We start from the raw sequence: 27,889 nt of genomic DNA on the forward strand, positions 1-27,889 counted from the left end.
CCCTGGTGCAACTTGAGGCCATTCCCTCTAGTCCTATTGCTGGTTATTTGAGAGAAAGGGCTGACCCCCAGCTCCCCACACCTTCCTTTCAGGTGGTTGTGGAGAGCAACGAGGTCTTCCTCAGCAAATGGAGGCTGAAGCACCAAAGGCGTGGGCTCTAGGCATCTCTCTAGGTGGTCACCAGCAGCCTCCCTGATTTTTGTGTGGGGAGGAGAGGCCACAGGAGCACAAACGCTGTCAGGAGAGGCGCCACACGAGCACAAACGCTGCCTCTCCGTGACAGGATTTGTTCTGCCCTGCGTGGAGGGGCACACACAGAGGGAACCGTGTCCCTCGGGGGGTTGGGGGGTGCTTTTTGAGGGACACACTGGCGCTGTATGAGGGCTGGCCCCGAGGCGCAGCCCAAGCATCGGAGCTGCGGTGCCTCTGGCGGCTCCCCCAGCCCCCGCCGCCATATTGCCACCCCCCCCCCAACCCTCAGCACCGCACGCGCCCGCCGCACGTGAGCGCGCGCGGCGCGGAAAACTGTGTCACTGGGTGAGGGGGCGTGGCCTCGGCGGGGGGGGCGTGGCGTGGCTCGGGGAGGAGGGGGCGTGGCCTCGCCGCGGGGGCGGGGCGGGGCGGGGCGGGGCGGGCGGCGGTGCCGCACTGTGCGCGGCCGCCGCTGGCTTTTGTTGTGGAGGGGCGGGCGGGCGGCAGAGCGGGCGCCGCGCTGACAGCAGCCGGCACCGCTCCGGGCAGCTGGGCGCGGAGACACGGCCGGGAGGGGAAGCAGGGCAGGACAGAGCGGGGCGCCGCCATGGAAGTCAGCGCGGGTAAGCGGCGCAGCGCGGTGTGGTGCGGCGGGTGCGCGGTGGGTGCACGGTGCACGGTGCAGCGCGCGTCCCCCCCCCCCCCCCCCTTTTCGTTTTCGCCTTTCCCCTTCCCCTGTGCGCGCCCCCGCGGCGCCGTGCGGGCGGCTCACATGTCCGGCGCGGCGGGGCCATGTGCGCGCTGTGTTTACGTTCCGCGCGGCGCGCCCGCTGATTGGCCGCGCCGCGCCGTGACGCGCAGCCTTGCATAATCGGCGGCGGCGGCGCGGGGCGGCGGCGCGGGGCGGCGGGCGGCGGGGACACGTGAGGGCGGCCGCGCGGCTCTGCCCTGACCTACATATGGGGGGGGGGGGGGAGGGAGGTGACCGTTGGCGCGGAGGGCGGCGGCCGTTGGGGAACGGGAGGGAGGGGGGGGCGCACGCGCGCGGCCGTGTGCGCGCGCCCCTCACGTGGCCCGGCCCGGTGCCGGTTGGGGAGGGGGGGGCAGGAGGAGGAGGAGGAGGAGGAGGAGGAGGAGGAGGAGGAGGAGGAGGGGGGGGGGGGGGGGGCGTTGTGTAACGGCGTTGTGTAACGGGGCCGGGCAGGGCCAGCACCGGCCCCGCGCCGCGCCGCTGGTTGGGTCGGTGGAAAGCCAGCGTTTTTGATGGAATAAATAAAATCAATGCGTTCTTTATGATTTTTTTTTTTTTAAAAAACGGGGGGTGATGAGCGAGGGGCCCCCTCAGGTGCTGCTGTCAGGCGGCCCCTCAGGGAACGGCCGAGTAACGGCTGGCCGCGCTAAGCCGTTGGGTTTTTTATTTGGGGACACACAAACCAGGGTTCCGAAATCCCCCAAATATTGCAGACCCGCCCGGAGCAGGGTGGCGCCTGCCGGCAGCACGGCACGGCGGACTCTGAGCTTTGCCCCGGCGGCTGGCAGCGGAGCCTTTTCCTTAGGAATGGGGATAAAAAACCCCACGGAGGGGTGAGGGCGGAGGGGCGAGGAGCAGCCGAGCACACGGGCGTGTGCCGGGGCTGACCTCTGCCGTGGGGCTTCCCCGGTGATACAAACCACAAGGCCGGGAGAGCTGGTGCAGAAATGCTGGGAGCACCACTGCGGGTGATTCAAACTCCAAAATTTGTCGCAGAACTCAAAATTTCTGCCCGCAGGAGCAGGTTGTGTGGCACCCCCAGGGCCCATCAGCCTTTGGCTGTGAGGGGGCAATGCCGGAGCTGCCACACGAGGTGGATGCTCGGTGAGGGCTCCGCTGGCACAAACGCCGCTGACCCGTGAAGGAAGCCAGCCCGTGGCTGCCCTCACGGCCCGTAATGCCTGCTGGCCTGGGGAATCCCGGTGTGACGAGGCTGCTGTCGGACCCCTGCCTGCGAAATGTCGAGGGCTTTCCTACTGGCTTTGGAAATAGCGAGTCGCAGGGACGGGCTCGAAATGAAGTGAGAGCAATTCCTCTCGCTTATAAAGCAAGGAAAAGGGGGCTGCGAAAAGCCGCGGCTGCTCCCGTATCTGCCTGAGGACAAAAAGCTGTTTCATCTGAAGGATCCTTGAGTGTGTCAGATTGCAAGCGGTCTCTGCCCTGCCATGTCTTGCAAATAGCAGCCTGGCCATCGGAGCTTGGCTGCTGCTCGAAGTGCTACAAAGGCTTGCCACAGGACAAATGGCATTTAATAGGCTAACCATGCTGCAGCGCTACTTCTTTCCATAGCTTGCTTCCCTTCTGCATCGGGAGCACCTCCCAGCCCTTCCTTTCCGTGCCTGCAGCTTGTAGCCTGCGTGGAGCCTTGTGCTCTGCCCTATTTCTGTCCCTCACCTGTCCTGACCTCGCAGCGCTGAGGTCCTGTCTCTTCCCTGGCCTTTGCCTGTGCTCTGACAAGGTCTGCTCAGGGGGCTGCTGGGGAAGCCCTCCCTGCACTGTGCCTTTCTGCTCTGTTTTCGGGTGCCGTGGCTGCGTGCGGTCGCGGCGCCGACTGAAGGCAGCTGATAAGGGGAGAGAGGCGGCTGGGGCAGGCGGGGAGGTCACCCGCTGCGGGCTGATGGGGAGACACGAGCGCGAGGGAGGGCAGGGAAGGAGAGCATCCAGGAACACGTGAGAGCCGGGTCTGGCGGTGCTGGGTCATGGCGTGGCTCACATGGCCGTGGTGCATGCCTGCTCGTTATGTCACTACATGCCGCCTTTTTTTTCTTGCCTTAGGGGGTGTGATAGCTTACATCAGCTCTTCAAGCTCGGCATCTAGCCCAGCCTCATGTCACAGCGAGAGCTCAGACAGCGGTTTCCAGTCATCCTCCTCGCCTGTACCATCTTCTCCGAACAGCTCCTCCTCAGAAAGCAGCTGCAATGGCCGGAGCAGCGAGGGCTCTGACGGGGCACCAAAGAGCGACCGGCTGGAGGAGACTGTTAAACCAAGCCAGTCGGGTGTTGCTGGCTTGACAAAAGGCCATAACGGAGTCACAAGTATGTTTGGTGCCTCTTGGTGAAACTGCCAGTTTCCCCTTCACATCCCGACAGTCTGGAGCTATGTGTGTGTTACAAGCAGGTCCTCCCTGTGCCTTCCTTTGCTGGCGTGTAGCAAAGCCTAGTTGTTTTTTTATTTTTGTGTTACATTGCTGACAACACATATGGTATGATACTACCATACAGATGCTCGTAGATGGGGGTCTCGTTGCTGCTAGCTTCAAACAGTCCAGAAATACGGTCCTGCTATATCTCAGGTCTTCACTAATGAAAACTGATCTTTAATAAGAATCAAACCCTCAGTTACAAAGATATGATGAATTAATCTTCTATAATCTTGAAGTGCTTTGAATAATGCAGTGATAATAGTGATCAGAAACTGCCTTAAGGAGTATTTATGGAACTGGTTTGCAAATCTAGCTTGTCTGTTTTTTTTTTGTTTTTTTTTTTTTTTTAATACTCCCTCCTTTGCCCACTTACCTTCCTTCCCCCCTACCCCCAGATTTCTTGAGGAACAAAATAAATTACCAAAATGTTAAGTTATACCTACATAGCTGCTGCTTGGACCTGTGTGTGTACGTGTGTGTGTATGTGTGTAGATATATATATATATACACACACACACATATATATATAATATATATATGTGTGTGTGTGTCTGATCCTAGGTCTTAAACTGTGGATGTTAAAGCAAAGTAATCATAAGTTGGGACTAAAGCATAGCCTTTTAAAATGCGTTTAACAATTAGCTCCTGCTATATTTGCTTCGTGCTTTTTCTGATACTCACAGAAGACCACAATAAGGAAATACATTTGAAGAGTTTTAGAAGGGCAGGCATCATGCTAAGTTCTGGAATGAGTATTTCAACAATCAGCTGGTTTTTTGAAGGCTGGATTCTTTTAATTGGCAGAATTGTTTTATCACTTTGAATTGTTACAAAACAAGAATTACTATCTAACAGTTCTACCATAAAAATCTGTCAAAATTATCTTTTTTTTTTTCTCTTCAAAGTGTTACTACTCTAATTCCTTAGTAAGAAACTTTACTTGCTCTTAAATTTGCTAGCAGCTAGGTTTATGGTATTGACAGAGGAGGTTTCTGAAGACAAAACCTGCTGTAGACTGTAGAGGTGTGTGGATAGATAACGTTTTAGCTCAATACAAGTTCTGTAAAATATGGAAATTTTGTGGTTTGGTTCTCTTTCAAAACTTAAAAAAAAAAAAAAAAAAAAAAAAAACTTTACAAATGAAACCCAAATGTCAAAGAAATTTGCTCTTCTGGTAGAACATGGTTCTGCTGGAGTAATTCCAGCTGTGTCTGTTACTCAGTGCTAAGGTAACTTTGTGGTTTCTGAAGTCATTGGTAAAATTCCCATTTGCTTAGTAAAACCAGCGTTAGGCCAGTGCCGAGGATTTGCAGGAGTTCTTTATTGATAAACTGAAATAAAACTGGGCAGGAAGAAACTTCAAAAACCTAAGCTATGAGCGTATTTACAGAGCTGAGGAGGTATTTTCAAGCTGAAGTGTGTAAGAAAAGATGTCTGTTTTCAGTTGAGGAAACTGCAGCCATTATGTGGGCTTCCTTGTCCTGATGCAAAGACAGATTGAGCTGAAACTTTGGTGGCCTAGTTACCTAAATGATCCTTTTAAAAATGCGTAAATGTAAGCAGGCTCGTTTTCTACAAATGAGTACAGTGCTACTGTGATTGAAAGTCCAATGAATACATGTTTTCTCCTTATTCTGTTGAGTGCTTCGTGTTTTTTTTCTTTTTTTTTTTTTCCTCCCCTCCTATTCACTGGTACCTTCTGAACTGTTCAAGGTTTTTGTACACCCTTGTTTTCTGTCCCCTTGCTGTACTTTTTTGTATGTTGGACTGACCTGACATATTTTGTTTTTAGACTAGGTTTTAAAAAGCTGGAACCGTGTTCCCGCAGTTGTTACTGATTTTCTACATCCTCGACTTTTTTTGTTGTTGTTCTGATTCTAGAATTCAATGGAATGGTTCTTCTCTGCAAAGTCTGCGGCGATGTCGCTTCAGGATTTCATTATGGTGTTCACGCCTGCGAGGGCTGCAAGGTGAGGTATATTTCTGCTCACCTTCCTGCTGGCGAAATGCCCTAGTTCTTTCTTTGAGGGAAAAATGGTGATACTGCTGACAAAAATATGTATATACTCGCATATATATATTGGTATGATTCTCTGTTAAAAATCTGAGAATTTTCAGACAGAGTACAAGCTGTAGGAAAAGGCAAACTAGTTAATGATATGCAGCATTTTCCAAAGGGTAGTACTTTCTGTCCTTTCCCTTTTTCCAATCCTGCCTGACCTGGAGTGCATGGCAGGGAGCAGAAACTGGAGACAGAGGTGGTAAGGACCACGGTGCGCAAGATATGCAAATGTTATCTGCATTAGGAGGTGGTGGGTGTGAGTTGTAACCTGGGATGGGACACAGAACAAAACAGCTTTGGAAGAGCAATTCTTCACCATGGCGGGAAAAAAAAAAAAAGGATGCATGTATGTTCATGCATCAGTAGATGTGTATTTTCAGATACTGTAGCACTGCAGATACTATGTTCTGTGAAGGAGTTTGTCAATTCATAGGTTGTGTGGAAGATCCACCTTTGAAAATCATATGGTGCAAGAGGATGGTTTTGTTGCCAAACTACGGAGGCTGAAGTCAAAATATCTGATTTTGGCTTTCACCTTTGCAGCGAATGTCGTTAGGAGGCTGAGGAAGTATCTCACAAACTGTCAGTACAGCGATGAAAATAATACAGGAGATACCGTGCTCTTAGGTGCTGACTATGCAGGGAGGAACTTAGCATCTTCTGTAGTTAGAAGTCGTAACTAGATTGCTTTATATGCAGATCACAGGCTGAGGGGAAGTAAGTCACGAGGAGCAGCAAGTTCTTTAAAATCACTCCAGGCTGTTGGCCTGAAGCAGACAGTGAGATGAGGTGAAATTCTCCGTCCTTTCAGAGGGGTGAATCTTGACAGGAGGATTTGATATGTGCTGTAATAATAGTTGCGGGGGTTTTGTTGTTTGTTTACAGGGTTTCTTCAGAAGAAGCATTCAGCAAAACATCCAGTATAAGAAGTGCTTGAAGAATAACAACTGCTCTATAATGAGAATGAATAGGAACCGGTGCCAGCAGTGTCGTTTCAAAAAATGTCTGTCTGTTGGAATGTCAAGAGATGGTATGTTCCTGCGCAGCGATCCTCTGCGAGTGAATCTGCTGCCCACCACAAAACCCATTGCTGAGGGTCTTAATGACAGAAAACACAGCTGACCCTATTGTCAGGGCCAGATTCCCTGTCAGAATGCGTTTAGATCAGCTTGCCACCTTGCCCTGTGTCTGTCCCGAACTGGTACCATAATGCTGGCCAAGGAACCGTCCTCCCTTGCCTGGAGGTTGATAGGGTGTGGTGCACTGCAGTGGTCTGTTAGGGGCATAGATGGAACAGGAGTCTTGATCTTGTTTTACTCAGTTAATATTTGAAGTGGTTCCTTCCTGAATCCAGACAAGATTCTTTGTTGCTGTTGTTTTTTCAGTAAAAGGGAATTCTGCCAGGGCTGTTTCTTGTTGAATTGAACAGAACAGCTTTTTAATATGAGTTGGATCAGGCTCACTGGATTTTATGCAGTTGGGATAGCCTTAGACTTAACCATTATGGAGCCAAATGGGTTAGTTTTGGGTGCACGGAGCATGTGTATATCATCATGGTTTTGTTTTTTTGTCTTTTTTTTTTTTGTTGTTTTGTTTTCTTGAGGGAGCAGGGAGGAAGGGAATAATGCTGAGCTGAGTGGTCACGTTGCTGACTATCTAATCCTTGTGACTTTTTAAATGTAGCGCTGAAAGTGTAGCTTTTAGTCTGCTACAACTCACTGTCACAAAACACAACTCTTCCTTCTGTTTCACTTTTTAATTTTCTCTGGGTTTTTATTTCACAAGAACTAGGAATCTTGGGCTGCTAATAATTCTGTGGGTGGGGTGTTAAAACTTATTTTAAATAATTGTTCTGAGTTCTTGTCGTGCATAGGAGTTATTTCATCCCCTAGGCGCTTGTTTGCGCACAAGGTTGCACCTGCTTTAATGAAAGAGATTTAGTTACATTAATGATGGACTACTGCATGAACATAATTACATCAGTCGAAACTGGTTGCAAGCCCTTGTAAGGCTGTGGTTGGACGGGGTGGTAGAGGCAGGTGCAGATTCCCCAGGACAGGGTCAAAAGTGCTGCAGCCACAATGATGCCCATCCCTTTGCCAGCAGAAAATGTCTTTGTCAAGGCAAAGTTATCAGGAAAGTTTGCCAAGGTAAGCTTCATTCAGCATTGATTCTCTCCACTGTTTTGGCAAGTTACATAATTGGTCCACGAGGAGCTGTCTTGCAGAACTTGTGTACAAATATGATATGAACTGTGTTTAAATAGAGCTAATTGTCAGCACACAAAGTTGTGCTGATTTAATTGATCCAACCTCAAAGCCTGCCACTTAATTAACTGACTCAACTGTGTGTATAGTCCATAGCTAAATTTGTAGAAGAAGGGGGAAGGACTTCAGTGTTTATGTGCTTTATAGCTGCCTTTTCTTTGTATGTAAACGGCATCATATAGGTCATATCTCATGCCTATCCTGTGCCCAGGAAACTCTTTGACTTAAGTGGTAATACCCCTGCAGCAGCGCTGCTGAAAGCAGTAAAAGCCCTCAAGCAAGGTTGTTGGTCGGGATGTGTATTTTGTGCATGTTCACGCTGTTTTTTTGTTCTGGTTTGATGTCTGTGCCTGCTCTAATGCTTCCAGGATTGACTTTAACTTTTTATTTCTCCTCCTTGGTAGCTGTTCGATTTGGCCGCATTCCTAAACGCGAGAAGCAGAGGATGCTGATTGAGATGCAGAGTGCCATGAAAACCATGATGAACAGTCAGTTCAGCGGCCACTTACCCAATGAAGCATTAGCAGAACATCAAGATCAAACACCTCAAGAAGAGCTTTCCTCTAAACCCAAGCAAGAGCGGGAAACCCTCAAAAGCCCCTCTCCCCCTCCTAGCTCTGACATGGCTAAGGAAGAAGTGATTGGTATGGTCACTAGGGCCCACAAAGATACCTTCATGTACAACCAGGAGCAGTCCCAAAACCCAGCAGAGATGATGCAGTCCCAGGGTGGGGAGAGAGTGTCAAAGAACGCCGAACAATATATGATGAGCAGTGAGCACTGTGTTAGTGGGCTCAGCGGCCCTCAGTACCCTGAAAGTGAGCAGCACCTTGGCGGACAGTACAAAGGGAGAAGCACGATGCATTACCCAAGCGGGCACGCCGTATGTTTCACAAATGGCCACTGTATGAACTTCAGCAACGGTTACACTCAGAGGCTGTGTGATAGGATCCCAGAAGATGTCTTTTCTCCAAACAGGAATACCACTTACTCTTGCAGCACTGGAGGAAGAATGCATCTGGTATATTGATATCAATTGTTTGATGGGGTGAAAGGCTTAGCCAGAGGTGTGGGCTTCTGTTGGGTTGGTTTTTTAAACCGTTAATACTTAATGGATTGAGCTGTGCACCTTCGGATTGCGAAGCTCCATACAATTGGCACAGCTGCTGAAACTTAACATAGCAGTACAAGTTTGACAGCACAAGTTGTGATGAGGGCGAGTAATGGCTTGAGTTGTGTGTAGGATCTGAAATCATACAGGCGATGGAGCTTCTTGGATCAGTTTCTAGACAATTATAAAATAGACTAATCTCAAAGGGCATTGGTTGAAGAAAGCTCCGTTTCTTTTCTTGATTTAGAAATGAAAAGGGATGTTATGAGTTTACAAATTCCTGTCTTCACTGAATCCTTTTGAAGACTTCATTTTAAAATAATCTACACAGTCAGGTGTGCTATATTTTCCTTAAAAGATATTCAAAACAAATTCCTGGAGTGAAAGCTCAGGGCTAGGATTTGAAGTCAATCCAGTTGGATGCCTTGCTAATGTGTTCTCAAATCTCTCTTCTTGTGTAGGCTGTATTTTATTTATTCATAACGGGTGTAGGTTTATTTTGTTACAGGCCGTGTAAAATAGAGGTTCGATGGGGGACCCATTGAACTTGGCTAAGCATCCTTCTCATGTAGAACATCTTCAAATCTGAACAGAGACAGAAGGAAAATGCACTGCTAAACCAGTTGAGAGAAGTTCAAGGTTTTTTCTATAGTGCTTGCACAAGTGAGGGTCTGAAGACACTTCTAGGTATCCTAGACAACTTAGCCAGACCATTTTTTCACTGCATTAACAGAGATGCTTCCTAGTTTCTTGCATATTTTTTCTTCCTCTTTCCTTAACAAAGGTCCCTCCCCTTTGCCTTGCACCTGCTGTTTCCCTGCCATTCAGGCAGGCAGTTCTGTAAGCCCCTTAAAATAGATTGTCCTTCTTTTTATCATTGGGACTGCCTGGGATGAGGGAACATAACATCCTTGTCCTCATCCTGTCTTACTGTCGAGAACTGCAAGCCCCTGACCTTTCTGAAGGGGTTGAGCTCCCCTTGTTTTTCGTCTTCCTAGTTTATAAAGGTTCCTCAGAGGTTCTTGCAGGCCTCTGAAAAATCTCCACGTCCTGAAGGTTGTTTGTTTTGAGGCGGGATTTCAGTGTTTCTCGGACTGTGGCATATGTGGGTCATGCCATCCCTAGCAGGCTCTGACCTCTAATTGCAGACTCAGGGCACTCCAGAGTGGCAAATAGTAATCATTCCCAACCTTTCTTCCTTGCAGGGAAAGTATGTGGAGTCATTGTGACAGCATTCTTGGCACTCCTGAGAAGCAGAGGTTAAACCTGTCAGCATGGGCGGGCAGGGAGTGGCTGTGCCTGCAGAGACCCAACCAGTCAGTTTGACCTGCCTGTAGCAGCTGCAGGGAGCTTTAACGTAGCCGGCAATGAGGAAACAAAACCAAATCAAACAGAGAACTGCAGGCCCCCGCTGCAGCCCTGACATTAAGGAGAGTTTTGCCAGAGAATTCACGGCGAGCAGGATCTGACCAAAAGGAGTCGGGGAGTGTAACTAGACTATGAACCAGTGCAGAGGCAGATGTTCAGGGGGTTGGCGATTTTTATTTTGGTTGGTTGGTTTTTTGCTCAATGACACCCGGACATGCACACCTAGAAACGTACTGCTTGCAGTCGTTCCTGATACAGGTTCCCCGAAGAGAGCCAAAAACTTCCATAGGAACGACTCCTGGGCAGAGATCTCTCAAGAGAATGTGGACATAGCACACGGTGGGGGGAAAAGCGTCAGCTTCCCCTCAGGACCATTTGCCATGAGGGTTAGGATGAACAGCCATAGGAGGAGAAGCTGAGGTGTTTTTTGTGTCAGGTCCACAGTGGGATGCTGAACCAGAGATTCCTTATTTTTAGAGTACTGTGTTTTTAACAATTCCTGCATGAACCTCGGCAGTGGTGCCTAGACCTTTCCTTCTGTCAGAAATATTGCCAAATGAAAAGCATTTTGTTTTGATTTGGAATGATTTTAAGCTTAAGGAAAAGGTCCTCTTCCAGCCCAGAGGTAATGATTTGGTTTTGGGGGTTGTCCTCGGAAACACAAAATGCCGTTCTGATTCACAAGTGAACCAAAAAATCTGCAGTTCTCTTGATTCTTAAAAGATGAGAGCTTTCTGCATGTTGAATGCCCAGTTAATAGCTGATACGTGGTGGGGGGAAAACACAGAAATATCTGATTATCTTGTTTTCCCTCTCTGCTACCAAATACACACACATACCCACATTGAGTATGCTCTTGTAGTGGATCTCAGGACATTACAAGCAAAAAATTGCTAGATCGTTAACAGATTCAAGACGCCCTGCAAAAGCAGTATAGCTCTGTGGAATTATTAATTTATTTAATTGCTTTTTGTTTGCTTTACTGACATTACGTAGGGTTTCGTAGACCATTTAATATACTTTTTGAAGAGCGCTTGAAGGAATTATTGTCCTCGATGACAGGTGAAATAAACATTAAAATGGTTAAATTTCATTAAAAGATGTAAGTTTTATGAAGCAGAACTGAAAGTCTCTCAGAACACGTGGCTGAGTTTTATGCAGGGAATTTCCTGGCAGTCAGCCTTGACAAATGTGTCTTGATCTCATTAAATGGATTCAGACTTCCTTATGAAAAGTTTCTGTAAGTTTGCTTAAAAGAGAGAACATTTTATCTTTCTGTGATTGAGCAAAACTGGAATACGAGTTCCTGGGTCCTACCTTGGTGATAGGAGTAAAAGCAAACATTTAGGATAGGAAGACTCGTCAGTAATAAGGGTGTAAGCCTGTGACTCAGTAAACCAAGGCTCGGTTCCTTGCTCTGGTGTTGACATCTTTGTCACCTTGGCTGAATTACTTAAGGTGCGTGCAAAGCAAGAAGGATCTTTGAGAATACATGTAGTAGTGATTGTGAGATTACAATCGATTTTGAAATCATGATTAATGGTGAGATGACAGTGATAATGCGAGTAAGAGAAATCCAGGTGTCAGGAATGTGAGAGGTCAGGGAAGAATAACATGTATTCTCTCAAGTCTTTCACCATGAACAGTGTTTAGAAACAGACTGCTAATGGACATTTTTTGATTGCTTTCCTTTTTTTTTAAAGGGAGGTGGAGGGAAAAATCTGGTTGTTTAGGGGGCTGACTGAGAAATACTATGTTTTTTTTCTCCTCTGTGCGCTGTTGCAAAACTTTATTGAAGAACAGACCTGCTTCTTTCAACTGTTTGTCAATATTTGGAATTATATCTATGAGTTGTTTTCTGTGTATGTTTTGTAAATATTAGGTCTGCCCGATGAGTAAGACTCCCCACGTGGACCCAAACAAGTCTGGCCATGAAGTCTGGGAAGAGTTTTCCCTGAGTTTTACCCCTGCAGTGAAGGAAGTGGTGGAGTTCGCCAAGCGCATCCCGGGTTTCCGAGATCTCTCCCAACATGACCAGGTTAATCTTCTGAAGGCTGGGACCTTCGAGGTGAGACCACTGTGTGTGTATTGCCGACTTGACAAGCTGTATGTCAGTTTGACCCCCCTGAGAACAAAAATCAATAGAGCTGGGTTGGGTAGCACCAGTTTGTTCACGGATGCCAGCTCTGAGCTTTCCTTAAGCTGGTGGTGTCCAGTGCTGCTTGGTCAGGTATTGGTGAGCTGTCTCTTTTCCAACTAGACAAAAAGTACTCAGCCCTCCTACTGTTCCTGCTTCCCTGGGCATTAATAAATGACTAACGAGGAGCTTCTTGGTTTTATATAGCAGCAGTTATTCTGATAGCTACCTTTGCTTAGCGTGGAGAGAAGCAGACTGCATCTGGAAGGGTGGATAGCTTAGAAAGCTATCCATTGACTTCACAATTTTGCAGAGGAATGCATTTATCACTCTGGATGTCCTCCCTTCTTCCACGATGTTCCATACCCTTGCTGGAGCACCCATCCTGCGGTGGCAGCTGGGGATCACTAAAGCCCCCATCGTTCTCCAAGGCAGCTAACTGCTCCTGCTGCAGCTCTCTAAATCCCCTGTACCAGCTGCAGCCTGGTTTACAGTAGACATTAATCCCACCAGGTCCTCACGGTTGGTTTCACCCACTAGTGGTCATGACATAAATGTGCACTAGTGGTGGTAAATTGGAAATGATGCCAGAGGGCTCGGTGCTGCTTTGTAATTAGTGACCTTTGTGAGGGGACCTTTACTTAAGGTTCTAATTGTTCTTCCAGACTCTTGTGTATATTTATAGGTATCGTGCACATTTTATAGGTATACAAGTGTGAAATGTAAGCATAGAGATGAGATGGAGCCCAAAGTATTCAGTGTTACTGTGCTTTTCTGGGGAGGGCAGGGTTGCTGATGCTTTTGCTCTTGTTTACCTGACTTGCCCTTTCAAAGAGGAATGCTTTTGTATTTTGTATTTACCTGATCTGAAGACGTTTCTCTTGTAATGCGTTGGGTCTTTTAAGCAGCCCAGTTCTAAAATGGATAATAGTTAGGATGGAAGGTACAAGTTATACCGGAAGACTTGGTGTCTGGGGTGTGTCAGTTTCTCTCTGTATTTCCATTTAGTTCTCATGTATTTTTTTCCTGTTATTCTTGACCTTTTAATCTAGAACTCTTCTGTAGTTAGGGGCAATATTTTTACTCCTTGAGTCTCAGCCTCTTACATTGCTGTAAACATTGCACAAAAATGTTGGTTCCTCCTCTGCAAAGCCGAATAGTGTCCTGTGTCCTCAGAGGAGGTGGAGGGTGGAAAATCAGGCTCTAACTGGTCATATAAGTTAAAGCCAAACCCTCATGTTTTGCAAGTAAAATGTTTTGTCTTGGCATTTCTTCACCTCCAGCTTTTCTAAACCTTCATTCATATGCCTGTTTGCCAGTTACAAGCACTGCTGATAAAAAGGTTTCTATGTTCAGGGGAATTACTAATGTCTGGCTGCACGCTTATCCCTACTCACCCATTTAGAAGAAACACTAATACTGATTTCTGTTAGTGGACTGGTACCTGTAGTTAGAGGCCTGTGTGGCATTTTAGCAACAGAGAAAACATCAAAAAGATAATGTTGCAGAGCAATGAATAAAACCTACAGGATTAATGAAACCATTTCAGTAGAAGCAAAAGCATCTTCAAAGCCTGGTGTCTACAAGGTCATTTCTGTCTTCTGGGTAACTAAACTAGGATACCCCAGCATCTGCATGTTAATAGAAAAGCCTGAGAAAACTCCTGCCTCTGACCCTGTTTTGTTTCCCTCGGGCACTGGCGTGTAGCTGTCTTGGCACTGTGCTTAACAGCAGCTTGTACTCAAGGAGTGCTTGTTCATTTGAAGATGAGAAGATGCATGGACTCGGTGTGGGTGCAGAAGCAACATAGCTATATATATATTCACACGTGTGAGCTACAAATCCGCCTTAGAACGGGGAGTACTGTGGAGCTCAGTATATTGTAGTTGCATTTGCATGGCTTTGTGTGGGAGCCAGCTCAGGAGGGCAACAATGAGCCTGAAGTAAGATCCTCAGCTGGCCTTGAGCTGGTCCTCTCCCACCCCAAATGTAATTAACGGTAGAGCTAACAAGCTCCTTAGATCCACGGGGCTAGTGGCTCGATTTACGTACAGACTCACTTGGTAATTTGGCTGCAGGTGGTGGGGAAGTGAGCAAACACTTGACTGTGGGGTTTTATGTTCTTGTGTTGCTATGGTCAGGTGGTAGGGTTAATCAGGTATGTCCTCAGCATGCACAAGTACGAGTCTGGCTTGAGGTGAAACAGGAAAAATTAATCACGTGCTATACCATAGTCTAAACTGTGCTTCCCTGGGTTAGAATTGTGATGCTGAAATCCCTAAGAGAGGTCTTTGCCATATAATAAATCATCACAGCTTCGTGGGCTTCAGTTTTGAAGATCAGCATTTATGCTGGTTGGCCATTATCCGAAGTTAGTGATTTGTGCTTCTAAAGCCCGTTCCAGTAAGGGGAGTAGTGTTTTGAATGGGAAAGTTGAGTATAAAGTGGTGGGTCCCTGCTAATGCACGAGTTCAGCTTTGTCTGCACTTCCAGTCTCCTTTTGTTGCATTTTTGAGGGCTTCTGTAGAGCCTAGGTTTCTAGGATTACCCTGTAGTAAGTGTCATCCAAAGACAAACAGCTTAGGTGACAAAGGTGAATAATATATAGTGTTCATGCGTTCATCAAGATTGCTGCATGTCATGTGGCTGTTTAAATGTAGCATCAGGTCACGTAATGTGCATGAATGGTGTTTGAATTCTCAAACCTTTTCTTTTTTCCCTGAACCCTCCTGTTTTTTAAGCTTGTCAAAGGCACTAGTCTTTTCTGAAAACCCAGTTCTTCGCTCATCTGTAGTAAACATCATTTAAATTAATGCAGTTATGTAGCGTAAGTGAGAAGAGATGACTCATGCCAAGAAGGTACAGCAAGTCTGAAGTTTTAACCAGTGCCAGTTGGTTCACTTTCTCCAAATAAGAAGGCTGTTGTGTGCAACTTAAACCTTGAAAATGTAAATGAGGTTGTTGAACATGAGCAAATGAAACTTTACAAGCCATTCCACAGGGAAACATTTCACAATACGGCTGAGAAACCACAAGAGAAATTTCAGCCCAGAGGGGTAAGTTCAGCACATGTCAACTGCTCCAGCCCAGGTGCTTGTACCAAAGGGGTATTCCCAGCTGCAGCTACAGACCAGGTGCCGTTTCAAGCCCCGCTTCTGTAGCCTTTTGAAGGCTGTATGTGTGGCTCTTTTCTACCAGAGCTCATTAACATTCCTGTGGAAACAGTGATGCAGCATGGTACTTTCCCAAAGAATGCCTAGTGGGCCAGATCACCAGGTGGTGTAAATCAGCATTGTTCCGATGGAGCTGCTTCACTTTACACCAAACGAGAATCTGGTTCAATACCTTGACTTTGCTGCTCCTAAGTGTGGCCAAGAAAACAGTTCTTCTAATGCTCTGTATGCCTTTGGCTGTTCAGTGGCTTAAGCAAGTTGTCCTCCTTGCGTATTTATGAATGGCATTGTGCTCATGGCTCAGGCTGTCTGAGGCTTAAATTTTAATTTTCCTCCCTTTTGTGTTCCATAGCCCCTTTCCTGCATCCACTCCCTAAGTTTTTTGCTCGTTTCTCTAATACTACTGTGGCAGAGCTTGCATTGTTTCCTATAACTCAACAGCATGCTGGGAGTTTCTATACAGAATGCTTGTACGGTAGTCAATAAGAATGAGGCAGTTTTGAATGATGTTAAATAGCTAATTTTTTTTTTTTTTTTTGAGAAATCCACCTTTGTTTCTCTGCTTTTTGTTTTTGTCTCTTCCTCCACCAGGTTTTGATGGTACGGTTTGCATCTTTGTTTGATGCAAAGGAGCGTACCGTCACCTTCCTCAGTGGAAAGAAGTACAGTGTGGACGACTTGCATTCGATGGGAGCCGGTGATCTGCTCAACTCCATGTTTGAATTCAGTGAGAAACTAAATGCCCTGCAACTTAGTGATGAGGAGATGAGTTTATTTACAGCGGTTGTCCTGGTATCTGCTGGTAAGGAGAGAAGAGTAATTTACATCTTGGCTAAATTTTGAATATGGTTTCTTTACTAAAAGATCTCTTTAAACAATGTATCTTGTTATTTCAAGCCTAAGCCCCATTTAGTAGGTTTCACGCTACTAGCAGCCTATAATTTGCTTTTTTCCTTATCCATTATGTCTAATATGGTCTTTTGGAAAAATGTGTCAAGGGGCTTATGTTTTCCTTCTGCTTTCTGTAGAATTCAAAAATACATTGCATAGTTACCCAATGGCTATTCAGGAGCTGTCTGACTCTTCCCTGACTCATCTAAGTTTCACAGGACAGCATCAATGAAATTGCTCCTGACTTGAACAGCCTAAGTCTTGGGATAAGGTGGTATTTTTACTTCTGAGTATGGTCATCGAAGCCTTCTGCCTATCTTACTTAAATCTAAATCCAACGGTTTGATCTCTGCCCATGTCAACAAGAAAGCCCTATTTGTGTGCATCGTGACTTCTTACAGCTGAAGGTCTGCCAATCCACTAACATCTCCACCAGCCTCGTATCTTGTTTCAGTCCCTGGATATACAGAACACCCTGGCCCGGATTCAAAGAAGGATTAAGCACCTACTTCTGTAGTATTATCTAAAGCCTCACATTAGGCACATTAGCTCTGCATATAATGCCTGGAATACAAGATGCAGAATCCCTGCTTGGTGGATAAGGAGCTCTCTAGAGGTAGCTTGGAGGAATGCTGGCAGTGCCCATTATACAACAAGCCAGTGTCTGGGAGCTGTTCACCTCTTGGCCAAGAGGTTTTCAATGTGAGTGGTGTAGGCCCATGTCTGTTATCAGGGAGGGACACTGCAGGCATGGTGCTGTAGGCACATGAAGCCTCTGTAAACAAGGTGGGACAGTTCAGTCTAGCAACATCGTGCATGGCCTGACTGAAATGTGGCAGCAGAGGATGCAGCAGCCGTAGCCCCTTCAGTTTGTAAGCGGTGGTGATGAGCGGTGGGTGGTGGGGAGTTTGCAAGCTTCAAAGCTGGAAGGAAAGGCAGCGTGAAAGAAGTGTGGTACCATAGTCTTTTAGTGAAAATGTTCAGGTAGTGGGCAGAAATCTGCGGGTTTGGTTGCTTTTCCAGATTCTGCTTTACATGTATTGTTCCAAAAATAAATTGACAAGAACTGAAGACAACCTTCAAAGTGAGGACTGAGAACTGGGCCTCCTCCCTCCTTGTGCAATGTCATAACTAGGCCACAGCCGTTCTCATTGCTCAGCTGCAGGGCCCTAGAATATCATGGTGTCTGTACTGCCTGTTTTGAGTGTAAGTGCTCTCTGCTCTTTTAGGTGTCCAAGCACAGAGCCTCTCTCCCTCCCCCCAGCCATTTAAGCACTGCTCCATGCTGTTGCTGGTTCTCAGTACAATTTAGCCAAGGAATGGTATCTAGCTTGAACAGTTCTAGGCAGCAACCACAGTGTCAGAGCCACAGAACAGGACATAAAGATGAAGTGTTCGGCATTTAGGCTTCTTGTTGCAGCTGAGGTTTCTTCACATTACGGTTTTGGACATTTGTGCTGCCTGTCTTAGCTTCCTTGGGACCCAGTCTGGAGTCTGATCACCGCTTCACTGGAGTTCTTCACAAAATGTTTATTGAGTTTTACAAAACACAACTTCATTGGTCTTTAATGTTTGGGCCCAGGCTTGAGTTTGTGCCATGTATTCAGGCTCAGTGGTAACGTTGGCTGTCACTGGGAGTTCAGAACATGCAAGGAATACAACAATGCAAGGAAACAACTTTACGTTGTCGCTTGCAATAGAACCAAAATGCCACAGTCATGACATCCACAAGTAATCAAGCAATCTTCATAATTGAGTGTGTGCCTGAGAAGTGCTCCCTGACAGAGCTTGGGGAAAAAGAAGAACCTTCTGGTATTCCTGAGGAAGATGCTTGCAGTGTGGGGCTTGCCAGAAGTAGAAGGGACCTGTAGGACTGTGCACTTGCTGATGAAGCGGATCTCTAAAGGCAGGTCCTCTGCACCCTACCCCTCAGGGAGAAGCATGACCCAGGGAGTCATTTGTCATGAAGTGGAGGAAGAGCTCAGTTAAAGGAGGAAGAAGAGTTTGAGGGTACGGCATTAGAGAAAACGACACGGAGATGCAAACAAAGGGAGAAGACGCTGTAGCTGGAAGACGAACTGAAGGTAGAAGAGTAAGGCTATTAAGATGTCTATTTCATCTATGCCTACTTCATCTCAGAATGAAAGGTAGAAAGAGAAGATAAAAAAAGGATGATAGTCAAGATTCACATCACTTCCAGAAACAGACAGGAATGTGTGATTGTTGAATGCTCATTAAGTAAACCGGACTAAAATTCTGTGCTGTGCTATTTAAAAATCCTCTAAAAAGACTTTAACTTGCTTAAACTGTGTCTATGAAATTGTCAGTGGAGGGAAAAAAAGGAACATTCATAAGCCTCTAAATAATGCTGGTAGGGAGGACATTTGTCTGAAGCGTCTCTGCATGAGGCTGGTTGAATAACTACTCTTACGCGGGACATTCGGAATAAGCAGGGTGAAGAAGCATGGTAGTAGCAAGGAGTGTAACTGCATATAACCCTTGTTCTGGTGTCAAATGTCAAGGAAAGAACAACCAGGGTCTTGTGAGGCCATGGAAGTGCTTCTGGTGGTGTTGAGGAATTACACTGGTTCCATTCCAAAACGAAATGAATGCTTGACCTCTGGCTTCAGTTAGCTGGGATTGTTGAAGATGGAGAAGTGGCAGGACAGATCACTGGCACTGAAGAAGGAGGAAGTGCGATGGAAGCAAAGCTGAAAGAATGTGGTTTGTGCAGGTCTAGAGACCAGATAATCTCTTTAACTGAGGGTGATGCTTTGTGGTAGAATATAAAATACACACCCTCTATTATTCTCTTATTTGGATAGCACTAAGGAAACCTTCAGCTGGCCATTGGGAGCAACCAGAAATAGACTGAGAGGGCGAAGAAATACTTAGATTTATTGAGCTGAGGAGGTTACAACAACTCAACCAAGGCAACCAGGAAAGTCTGGACTGCCTCTGCTGAGGTGAGGAAGCACTAATGTCATTGTACAGATTTCTTGAGGAAAAGTCAACCTGGCAAACTTGATGCAAATGTCATCATCCCTGCTCAGGGCAGAGCAAAGCTAGAGGGTTTGCAGAGGTGGGGAAAGAGGAATAGTTTGCTTAACAAAGGCAGAGAGGTTTCTTTTTGCTTACATTCTCATACATTCTCTCTTGAAGAGCAGCTATCAAACCTAATAGACAATTTGTACAGAAGAGTGGAATGAATGCTAATTATCGTGTCTTGACATTAATCGAGGTTCCTAACTGTTAGAGTAAAAGGTTCTGGAACCATCTTCCTACAGGAACAAAAAAAAGGATAACTGCTTTAAGATGGATCCTTAAGTGGATTATATAGTACTTCTTCCCATAATGGTAGGGAGCTGCACCGAAAATAGTCCAGGAGGACTCTGTGCACTCTCTTCACCTGAGAACTCTGATCAGATTGGTGCTGACAGCGTAAGGCAGGGGATTCCCACTCTGACTGTGTGATCTGACTCAGTGCTACACCAGGAAGCTGCTGTAATGCTGTGTCCCAGTGGTTAAGTACACGTACGCATCGAAGTGCATTTATGTTCGTGTCTGTCACTCGTGTGTGCCCTGCTGAATTTCCATGGAGTTTAGGAACAGCTGGCTACAGCCTGGAAAAAACAGCTACTGTGCATGATTAGTAGGTGAGGTATCCTGCTTAAAGTTTATCATTTTAAGCTACTGCTTCCACCCAAGGAAAACAGGCATGTACTTAAATACAGCTTTCTTGAAAGAGAAGCTTCAGAAGCAAGGTGAGTGCAGTATGTGAAGATGTATTATTTTTCTTGATGTTGAAATTTTTTCCTTTTGCTGGGGATTTTTGGGTGCATTGTGTTTCATTTAGTCATTGCTTGCAGAACACACTCAGAGATAGTGCCCACTCATGTCAAGGCTTGTACTCCCTTTGCCACTGGGGATCCCATTGTGCAAAAACAAGCAGGACTTGTCCTGAGTGGGATTTCCGTAACCAAAGGTAAATCACAAGTTTAGGGTTCTGTGTCCTGCCTTGAGAATTAATTGAAAAGTCTACTTCAAAGTGCCTTCCTTGTCTCTTCTTTGTGTTGAAAGTTATGATTCAGCAAAACATTTAAGTGCATGCTTCTGTCCTTTTCTGGAAAGGTGGGTAAGTGATTACAGGAAAGGTGACTGAATGCCACCAGTTCAGCATGGTGACCTTAATTCTTTACAGAGCTGTTGCTAAATAGTGTTTGAAAAGGTGTTTGGTATCTGTGTTTTAATTGTTCATTTGCTAATGGATTAATTCTTACAGTGGCTTTATGTTGCAAACTACATCTGTTCAGTTCTCTTTTTTCTTTTTTTTTTCTCCTTCTCTCTTCTCCCCCCTCTTTTCTTTTCTTTAGATCGCTCTGGAATAGAAAATGTCAATTCTGTGGAGGCACTTCAGGAAACACTAATCCGTGCATTAAGGACCTTAATCATGAAAAATCACCCCAATGAAGCCTCTATTTTCACAAAACTTCTTCTGAAGTTACCCGACTTGCGTTCCTTAAACAACATGCACTCTGAAGAACTCTTGGCCTTTAAAGTTCACCCATAGGCCTTTAGGTTTCATTCGTACCCGGACTTGCCTCGTGTTAAACTGTTTTGTGCTAAAATATGTATTTATACAGTTGTACCACTTGTTGGAGAGGGAGTTCACAGACTGTGAGCAATTGATAGCTGTTCCATAACCATGCAATAACGCTTCAGCAGGTGCTTTCAGCTAACAACAGCACGGCATTCGGAGTCCTCCAGGATGGCCAGACCCAGCTGTGCTGCACTTCTGCAGAAGAGGTTGCAACGAGCCTGAGTAAATATGGACTGTTCTTTCACTTGGAAGAAGAACCACCACTGCCCTCTCATGTAAACTGAACGCAGAATAGCTGTGTGTGAGCATATGGAAGGTGGGAATGGGGGGAACAATCCTGTGTTAATAGGAAAAATGGAAGAGCTGATTTAATTGGTCTTTCCCTTATCTAATATATGTGTGTCTGTGTCTCTTGATAACTCACTCATGGTTTCACTGTTGTTGTTCCATTAAACCTGATGGAATGATTTCAGCCTGCACCAACTCTTCACAGAGCGTGTGTTCATGCCATGTGTATATACTATAAATAGCTAAGTAATGGGTGTTTATGACTATATAAAGTACAGAGTTGTGTGTATATACGTGTATGTATATAAATAGTTCTATACATAAAGTATACATATAATTTCTTCACAATATTTTAAACTGTGAAGGAATTTAAACTTACGAAAGAAGGCGATCTATGGAAAGAACCAAATAGATGCACTTTGCATATTGCTGAACTAATAATCTGAGCATTTCTAATTTTTAGAAAAAAAAAATCAAATTTGCATTAATACGCTGTGTTTGTTAATTTAAAAAAAAAAAAAAAAAAAAAGAGTGGCACCAAAGGGGCAGAGTCAGATTCAACTTCTAGAAAGGCTTTGTAGAGAATCTCAAGTGGAGGTGGTTGTTCGTGGCACTAATGAGGTTGATTGTCCATGGCCACTGAGGTTCGTACACTCTGATAATGGTTAAAGAAGCACCAGATGCTCTTCAGAAACTTCAGCACAGCCAGAAAGAAACTATCAGATGAATAACAGCTTTTGAGGAAAAAAATGTTAAAAACCTACCCATGGTTGCATTTGAGTGTATGTGTGTTCTGTGACCATTTATTTCTTACCACGTGTCATTTTGCTGCTTCATTGCTAAATGAGAATTTAATATAGAAATGAGAGATTGCCCATGTCTCTTCACAGTTTGAGCTTTGTGGTTCCCATGCCTGTTCTTCTGGAGCTCTCCATCAGTGTGTGTGTGTGTGTGTGTGCGTGTGTATGTGCAGAGAAGGTGCACTGGATGGTCTGGATTTTTTTCTTAAAAAAAAAACAAACAAAAAACACAAACAAATGGGACTCATTTTGTTTATGCCAGTAGCAAATTACAAAGCAGATCCTTAAGGTTTAAGATTCTGCTGCTTTCCCACCTAGGAAGGCGGTTGTCTGTGGGTTTTCTCCATTTGTAGCAGGACCCAACGCCACAAAAGAGATTAAAAAAAGTCAAAGCAATTGTGTTAGCTGATGACGTTTGTTTTGCTAATGTGAGAAGGTGATGTTCTGCTACCCTTGTGTTTAGCTAGCTTACCCGAGAGGTTAAGCCCTCTGGGTCTTTCATGTTTGGTAACACTACTCCATGGAGAGGCATCTCCTGTTCGTTCGTTCCTGCATTCAGACGTGCGCAGCAGCTGCGGCCACAGCCGGGCAGCCTCCTGGCTGCGGGGCTCCTCAGCAGCAGCAAGTCGAGGGAGCCCTCAGCCCCGCAGCAGGAGCAGACGCAGCCCTTCCCCTGCCCACCAGCACCAGGAGCCAAGGGTCTCGGGTCGCCCCAGGTCTGCAGGATTGCCCTTGGAAGCTGGTAAGCCGTCCTGCCCGAGGGTGGAGAGCAGGCAGGGGCAGGTGCCCCACCAGAAGGGAGCTGGGGACAGCCCAGCTTCAGCCCTGGCTGAAGCAGAGGAGTGTGCCCTTTCCCCTCCTCTGCACCGCGGGGAGGGTTGTCCTGCTTCAAGCTGCTTTAACCACTGGATCCTAGCCCCCGAACACCCATAGTTTTGCTATCCAAATATGCCGTCAGGGCATATTGTCCTAATTTCTGTTAACAGTCTGCATCCTACCAGTATTATTTGTATGAGAGCTTCACTGAATTACGCATTGAACCATTCAGACTTTAGAAAGGACACAGTCACATGTTTCGCATTATCTAGGAGCTGAAATGACTTCTTTGTAGACCCCATTTCAAATGCAGAAAGTAAAAACACTCGGTTGTTTTCAGAGGGAAGGAGGCTTCTTACAGAGGTTGCCACCCTACAACTGTGTTCTGTTTTGTTTTCTTTTCTTTTAAAACTGTATTATTAAGCCTTTAGGAATGTATAACCAGGACTGAGTAATTACCGCTTATTAAATTTTTAGTTAGATTGACCATGTATGCCTATAGATAGATATTCTGACTTGTGCAATTTCATTTGAAATAAATCTTCCTGTACATAATGGAAAAACTCGTGTAACAGAGAAAAGCCCCAAACAGATTGACTGAACCAAAAAAGTGGATTAAAGTACTGTTTCGAAGTGACCCGTGTATCACAAACCCTCGCTGGACTCGTAGAAGAAAATCTAAACTCATCGTATTAGCCATGTCTTGTGAGCTCTTCTTTTACTGTGTCACTGGTTATACACTTGTTAAACGCTGAGATAATAGACTTCATGCCAGGCATTCGAGTACTGTAGATTGGGTCATTGCTGAAAGATTAATGTACTGTATGACTTAAATGAAATTTTTATTCTTGATTTTATTCTTGATTTTGTTCTTGTTTTAAAAGATTAAATATGGGCATTATGTCAGCAAGCTAAACCGTGTCTCTGTGTTCTGTGCATCTCTCTGTACAAAACGGGGAGGGGAGGACAAGGCGCAGAGTTGAACAGAGCAGCTGCTCTAAGGTCACAGGGCCGTGCTGGAGCGTGGTGGCTGGGGGACCGTGCCTTGGTCTCCTCTGGTATGGGTCTGTGCAGGTGACCGAGTGGGGTTTACTGCACTGCATCACACACACTGTGTTTACTACAGTTAATGGGCTTTTTGGGGTTGCTTCGTTAAAATAGACAGCAATTTAAACACCTTCACGGCATTTCAAGAACATGGTAATTGGGAAAAAAAGACACATGGCTTAGTTTTAGGTAAAGGCAGTCTTAAAGATGGGTTGTGAGAGAACTGGGTGGAAAATAGTATACAAAGGTGAAGGTCTGCTTGGTGTTTTTTTTTGGTTTTCTTTTCCCAGTGTGATTTCCTAACTTGATGTGTTTACTGTTTTAGGAGATAAGCTTTTCCAGAAAGCGTTGTATCTATCAGTGTTTTAAAAGAAAACAACAAACCAAAATCAAAACAGAAACAAAACTGCAGCTACCAACACTGGAAAAAAATAACACAAAAAAAAATTTTTTTTTTGTTTCTCCCTTGCATGTTCTCTGTGGAGGCTTTTTTGTGTGGCTCCCCTTGGAGCTGCCATGTCCTCCTATTCCCACCTAGCAGGGCCGTGAGCTGTGTGAGGTCCCAGGGCCTGGGAGGCCCTAGGGCAGGGCTTGTCAGCTTCAGGTGAGACATTGCTGGAAGCTCAAAAGTAATTTTTCTCTTAACACAGCACATGTTGGGGGTTGGAAGAAGATTCACAGTAAAAATCCCGTTCCTGCATCTTCCATCAGATGAGGTTCCCAGTTTGGCAGGATGCTCTGGGAGCTGGGTATTCACTATTTGTTCGTATGGAGCTTGGAGGTGGCAGTGCTGCTGTGAACTTGCCCCTGCCCCACTCCCCGGGCTCTGTGCATGCTCTACAAGGAAATGGTGAATTTTGCAGGGAAACAAAGGTATTAATGCGGTGCTGTGAAAGTATGAAGAGAGCAGGGCGTGGGCAGTTGCCTCATCCTGGAGTTTGTGAGCGACTGCTTGTACATGGGGTGGGAGGGAATAAACGTTAATCAAAGCTCTCTTCAGTTCAGTTACAGAAACAGTTTGTACCAGGAAATAATTGGCACTTCCTTCTCTTTGATGAGTGCAGCAGGCAGCTGCATGATCCCTAATCACTTTTTTTTTTTTTTTTTGGTATTTTTTGTTTTATGGTTGAAGTGGGGAGGAAGGGGGAGAGGAACATGCAGGCAGCTCAAAAGCCTGGAGATGCCCACCCCTGGCAGTGGGCAGCTTGGGAAACCCTGCTGGGGCTGTCTTTGCCAGGCAGGAGGGCTGGTGAAGGACACGGCGGTGTCACCAGCAAGAGAAAGAGGAGCCGAGCAGACATCGGCGGAGCCCGCAAGGCTGTGGATGCTTGGTTATCAGGAGCAAATGGATCAGTCCTCTCTGACAGTCTGTACAAATGCTGCGCTGCCATACCGGGGCCCTTCGCAGAGCAGTTGCTACCTGCTGCAAGCGTACACAAGCCCGAGCACTTCTGCTTTTAATGCAGAGCTTGTGACAGCACAGGGCTGAACCTCCGCTGCTCTGCATTTCGTTTGCCTATAGCTATGGAAATAACTGCGTCTGGCTGCCCTGAATCCCAGAGCAGGCTCTGTGGTTACGGTACAAACTGCACTGCTCTCCCAGAGGGCCTCTGCTTCTGCCTGGAGGAGGAACTTTGGGTGGTTTCTGCCAAAGCAACTGCTGTCTTGTGTTGCATTTACCTGAATGGAGATACTGAAGGCTGTGAGGTGTGGGAAGTGGTGATGGTTTATAAAACGAGGCTGGCACTAATTCCCCCCGTTATGCCTCTGTGTAGTTTCACCTGCTGATGCACAGCTGAAGGTTGCCTCTGACTTAGGCTGGAGGCTGACTCAGTCCCTGTGTAGTCCACAACAGGGAGAATCTGGAGAAGAAACTCGGGTACCCTTCAGTGTCCCCTTCTCCCTCCTCCTGTGGCCCTAATGCTGGTGCAGAAGCCCCAGGAAGCAACCCAGGGCCATGCATGGCTATAGCATCCTGGTAGCCAACTGCACGATGCTCTGGGAAAGAGAAAACACATGGATGAATGGCCATGTAACACATGCACCAGGGCCCCTGGAGACAGATGACACGAGTTATTTAATAACACCGCATCTCCACAAGGTCTGAACTGGGACCTCTTTGCCTGGCTTGGAGCAGGGAGCCCTTAGTCCCCTCGGAGTAGCACACATAAAACATCCAGGTTAACGCAACCAAAACCAAACACTGGTCTTGTGTTTGGCCAGGGGAATTTAGTCATCATCACTTGCAGCCACCCGGTGCGTGCCCAGCTGTGCTAAACCCAAACCAGGGCTTCTTGGGAAGCCCGGTGCTGTCAGTCAGTCAGAATGACTTTTTGTCATTCCCCTTCTTTCAGGGAGCCTTGCGTGGCCACGGTCAGGCAGCATGACAGCAGTGGTGCACATCGCCCTGGGGAGGGCCTACCTGGCACCTGCAGCCAGAAAAGTCCTCGGTATAAGTGAGCAGGCGGCAGGGAGCGGTGCAGGCTCTGTCTGGTTCCTGCACTGCACCCAGCACACGTCCAGCCCCAGAAAGCCTTGAACCGGGACAAGAAATCTTCCCTTCCTGTTTTCCGTGGCTGCCACAGGGCAGCTGGGTGCCTCCAGCAGTGGGACCTGCACACAGGGTTGCTGTCCTCCAGAGACCACCACCAGGTCTGAGAGAGAGCAAGGCTCCCAGGGCTCAGCTCCTCAACACACCAAGACTTCAATACGGTCTAAAATGAGCACCTCAAAGGAAAATGGCGCTTCTCATGTATGAATACAGGTTAATCACGGTAACAACAAAGGGTTGCATAATTTTTCTAACTCACCTTAAGCCTAGTGTTATGCTTACAAAGGAACTGTATGGGGCCATACCTCCCTCAAATGGGCAGCCAGCTTCCTTCACACTTCCCCTGGTACAGGTACAACCACAGCCTCCCCTGAGCTGAGAGCAGCGGCAGCATGAAGGGCTGGCCTGCTGCCCCTGGTCTGCCTTTCAGGGGGCAGAAGTTGCCAAACCAAGCTTTAGAAAGTGCTGCACACACGTGGCTGCTGGGGTGAATTCACACAACCCACAGCTCGAGATCTTGGTCACTTTGGTGGTACAGAAACCAAACTATTCATGAGGACTTTGCTTCAGAGTATGCTGACAGGGCGAACACTGGCAAACCTACAAGCCTGCAGGTTACAAGAGCATCATTCAGGAGAGCTTTGTAGTCCTGTCACCATCCCACATCTCCACCAGCAGCAGGCTGTGCCCTACGGATGCCATAAAGTCCGGAAACATGGCCAGACCCCATCTCCTCAGCCCCTTTAGCCTGAGCTGCCAGCTGCTGTTGGGCAGCGCCTGAAGTTGTAACCCTGCAGCAAAACTTGGTGCTGGGCACAGCCCAGCGTCCCGTCCAGAAGCTCAGCGTGAAATAAGCTATTGCAAAGGGAAAAAAATAAAAAATAAAATAAATATATATATATGTATATAAATACAATAAAATTAAATACAAATGAATACAATTTAAAATAAAAAATAATAAAAAAAGAATAATAATAATAATAAAAAAGAAAATAAATAATAAAATGAAATTTAAAATTAAATTAAATTAAAAATATATATATAAAACCTGAACCTGCGCAGCGCGGCGGCAGGGGGCACTCTGTCCCCAGGCTGGGCGGCCCGAGGCTGGTTTGCAGCCGGCTTTGAGGAAGGAGGCGCTGGAAGAGGCTGAGCTGCAGCTCCAGGGACAAGGATAATGTGGCAGGGAATTTATTGAAATGTCAGGGCAAATGGGAATGACATAACCGAATAATCAGGGAAAGAAAGTAACAGAGATGATAACAAATTAAAATGGCAAACCCAGCACGACGAGGAGCAATTACCCCGGGCTGGGAGGAAGGAAGACGCACGGCACGGGGATGCACCGACGGCAGCAGCAGCAGCAGTGCGAAATGAAAACAATAAAACACAAACATAATTAAGAACGATTC

The 27,889-nt window shown here is 46.3% G+C and overlaps 1 protein-coding gene across 1 annotated transcript; it reads left to right on the forward strand.

Moving 5' to 3' along the window:
* The first annotated feature begins 665 nt into the window (after window positions 1-665).
* Window positions 666-23,795, forward strand: NR1D2 (nuclear receptor subfamily 1 group D member 2). The gene is made up of 8 exons (XM_082753983.1): window positions 666-815; window positions 2,999-3,259; window positions 5,248-5,336; window positions 6,314-6,458; window positions 8,100-8,716; window positions 12,057-12,242; window positions 16,076-16,286; window positions 20,749-23,795. The coding sequence occupies exons 1-8, from the start codon at window positions 800-802 to the stop codon at window positions 20,943-20,945; spliced, it is 1,722 nt and encodes a 573-aa protein (XP_082610109.1). The 5' UTR covers window positions 666-799; the 3' UTR covers window positions 20,946-23,795.
* The last annotated feature ends 4,094 nt before the right edge of the window (window positions 23,796-27,889 follow it).

The sequence above is a fragment of the Aythya marila genome (genome assembly GCF_965140915.1).
Source record: "Aythya marila genome assembly, chromosome: 2".
NCBI classification, from domain to species: Eukaryota; Metazoa; Chordata; class Aves; order Anseriformes; family Anatidae; genus Aythya; species Aythya marila.

What these genes read in the sequence shown, in the direction of transcription:
- NR1D2 (XM_082753983.1), top strand. An exon ending in ACGCCTGCGAGGGCTGCAAG is followed by an intron (nt 5,337 to 6,313) that starts GTGAGGTATATT and finishes GTTTGTTTACAG; the next exon opens with GGTTTCTTCAGAAGAAGCAT. An exon ending in TGTTGGAATGTCAAGAGATG is followed by an intron (nt 6,459 to 8,099) that starts GTATGTTCCTGC and finishes CCTCCTTGGTAG; the next exon opens with CTGTTCGATTTGGCCGCATT.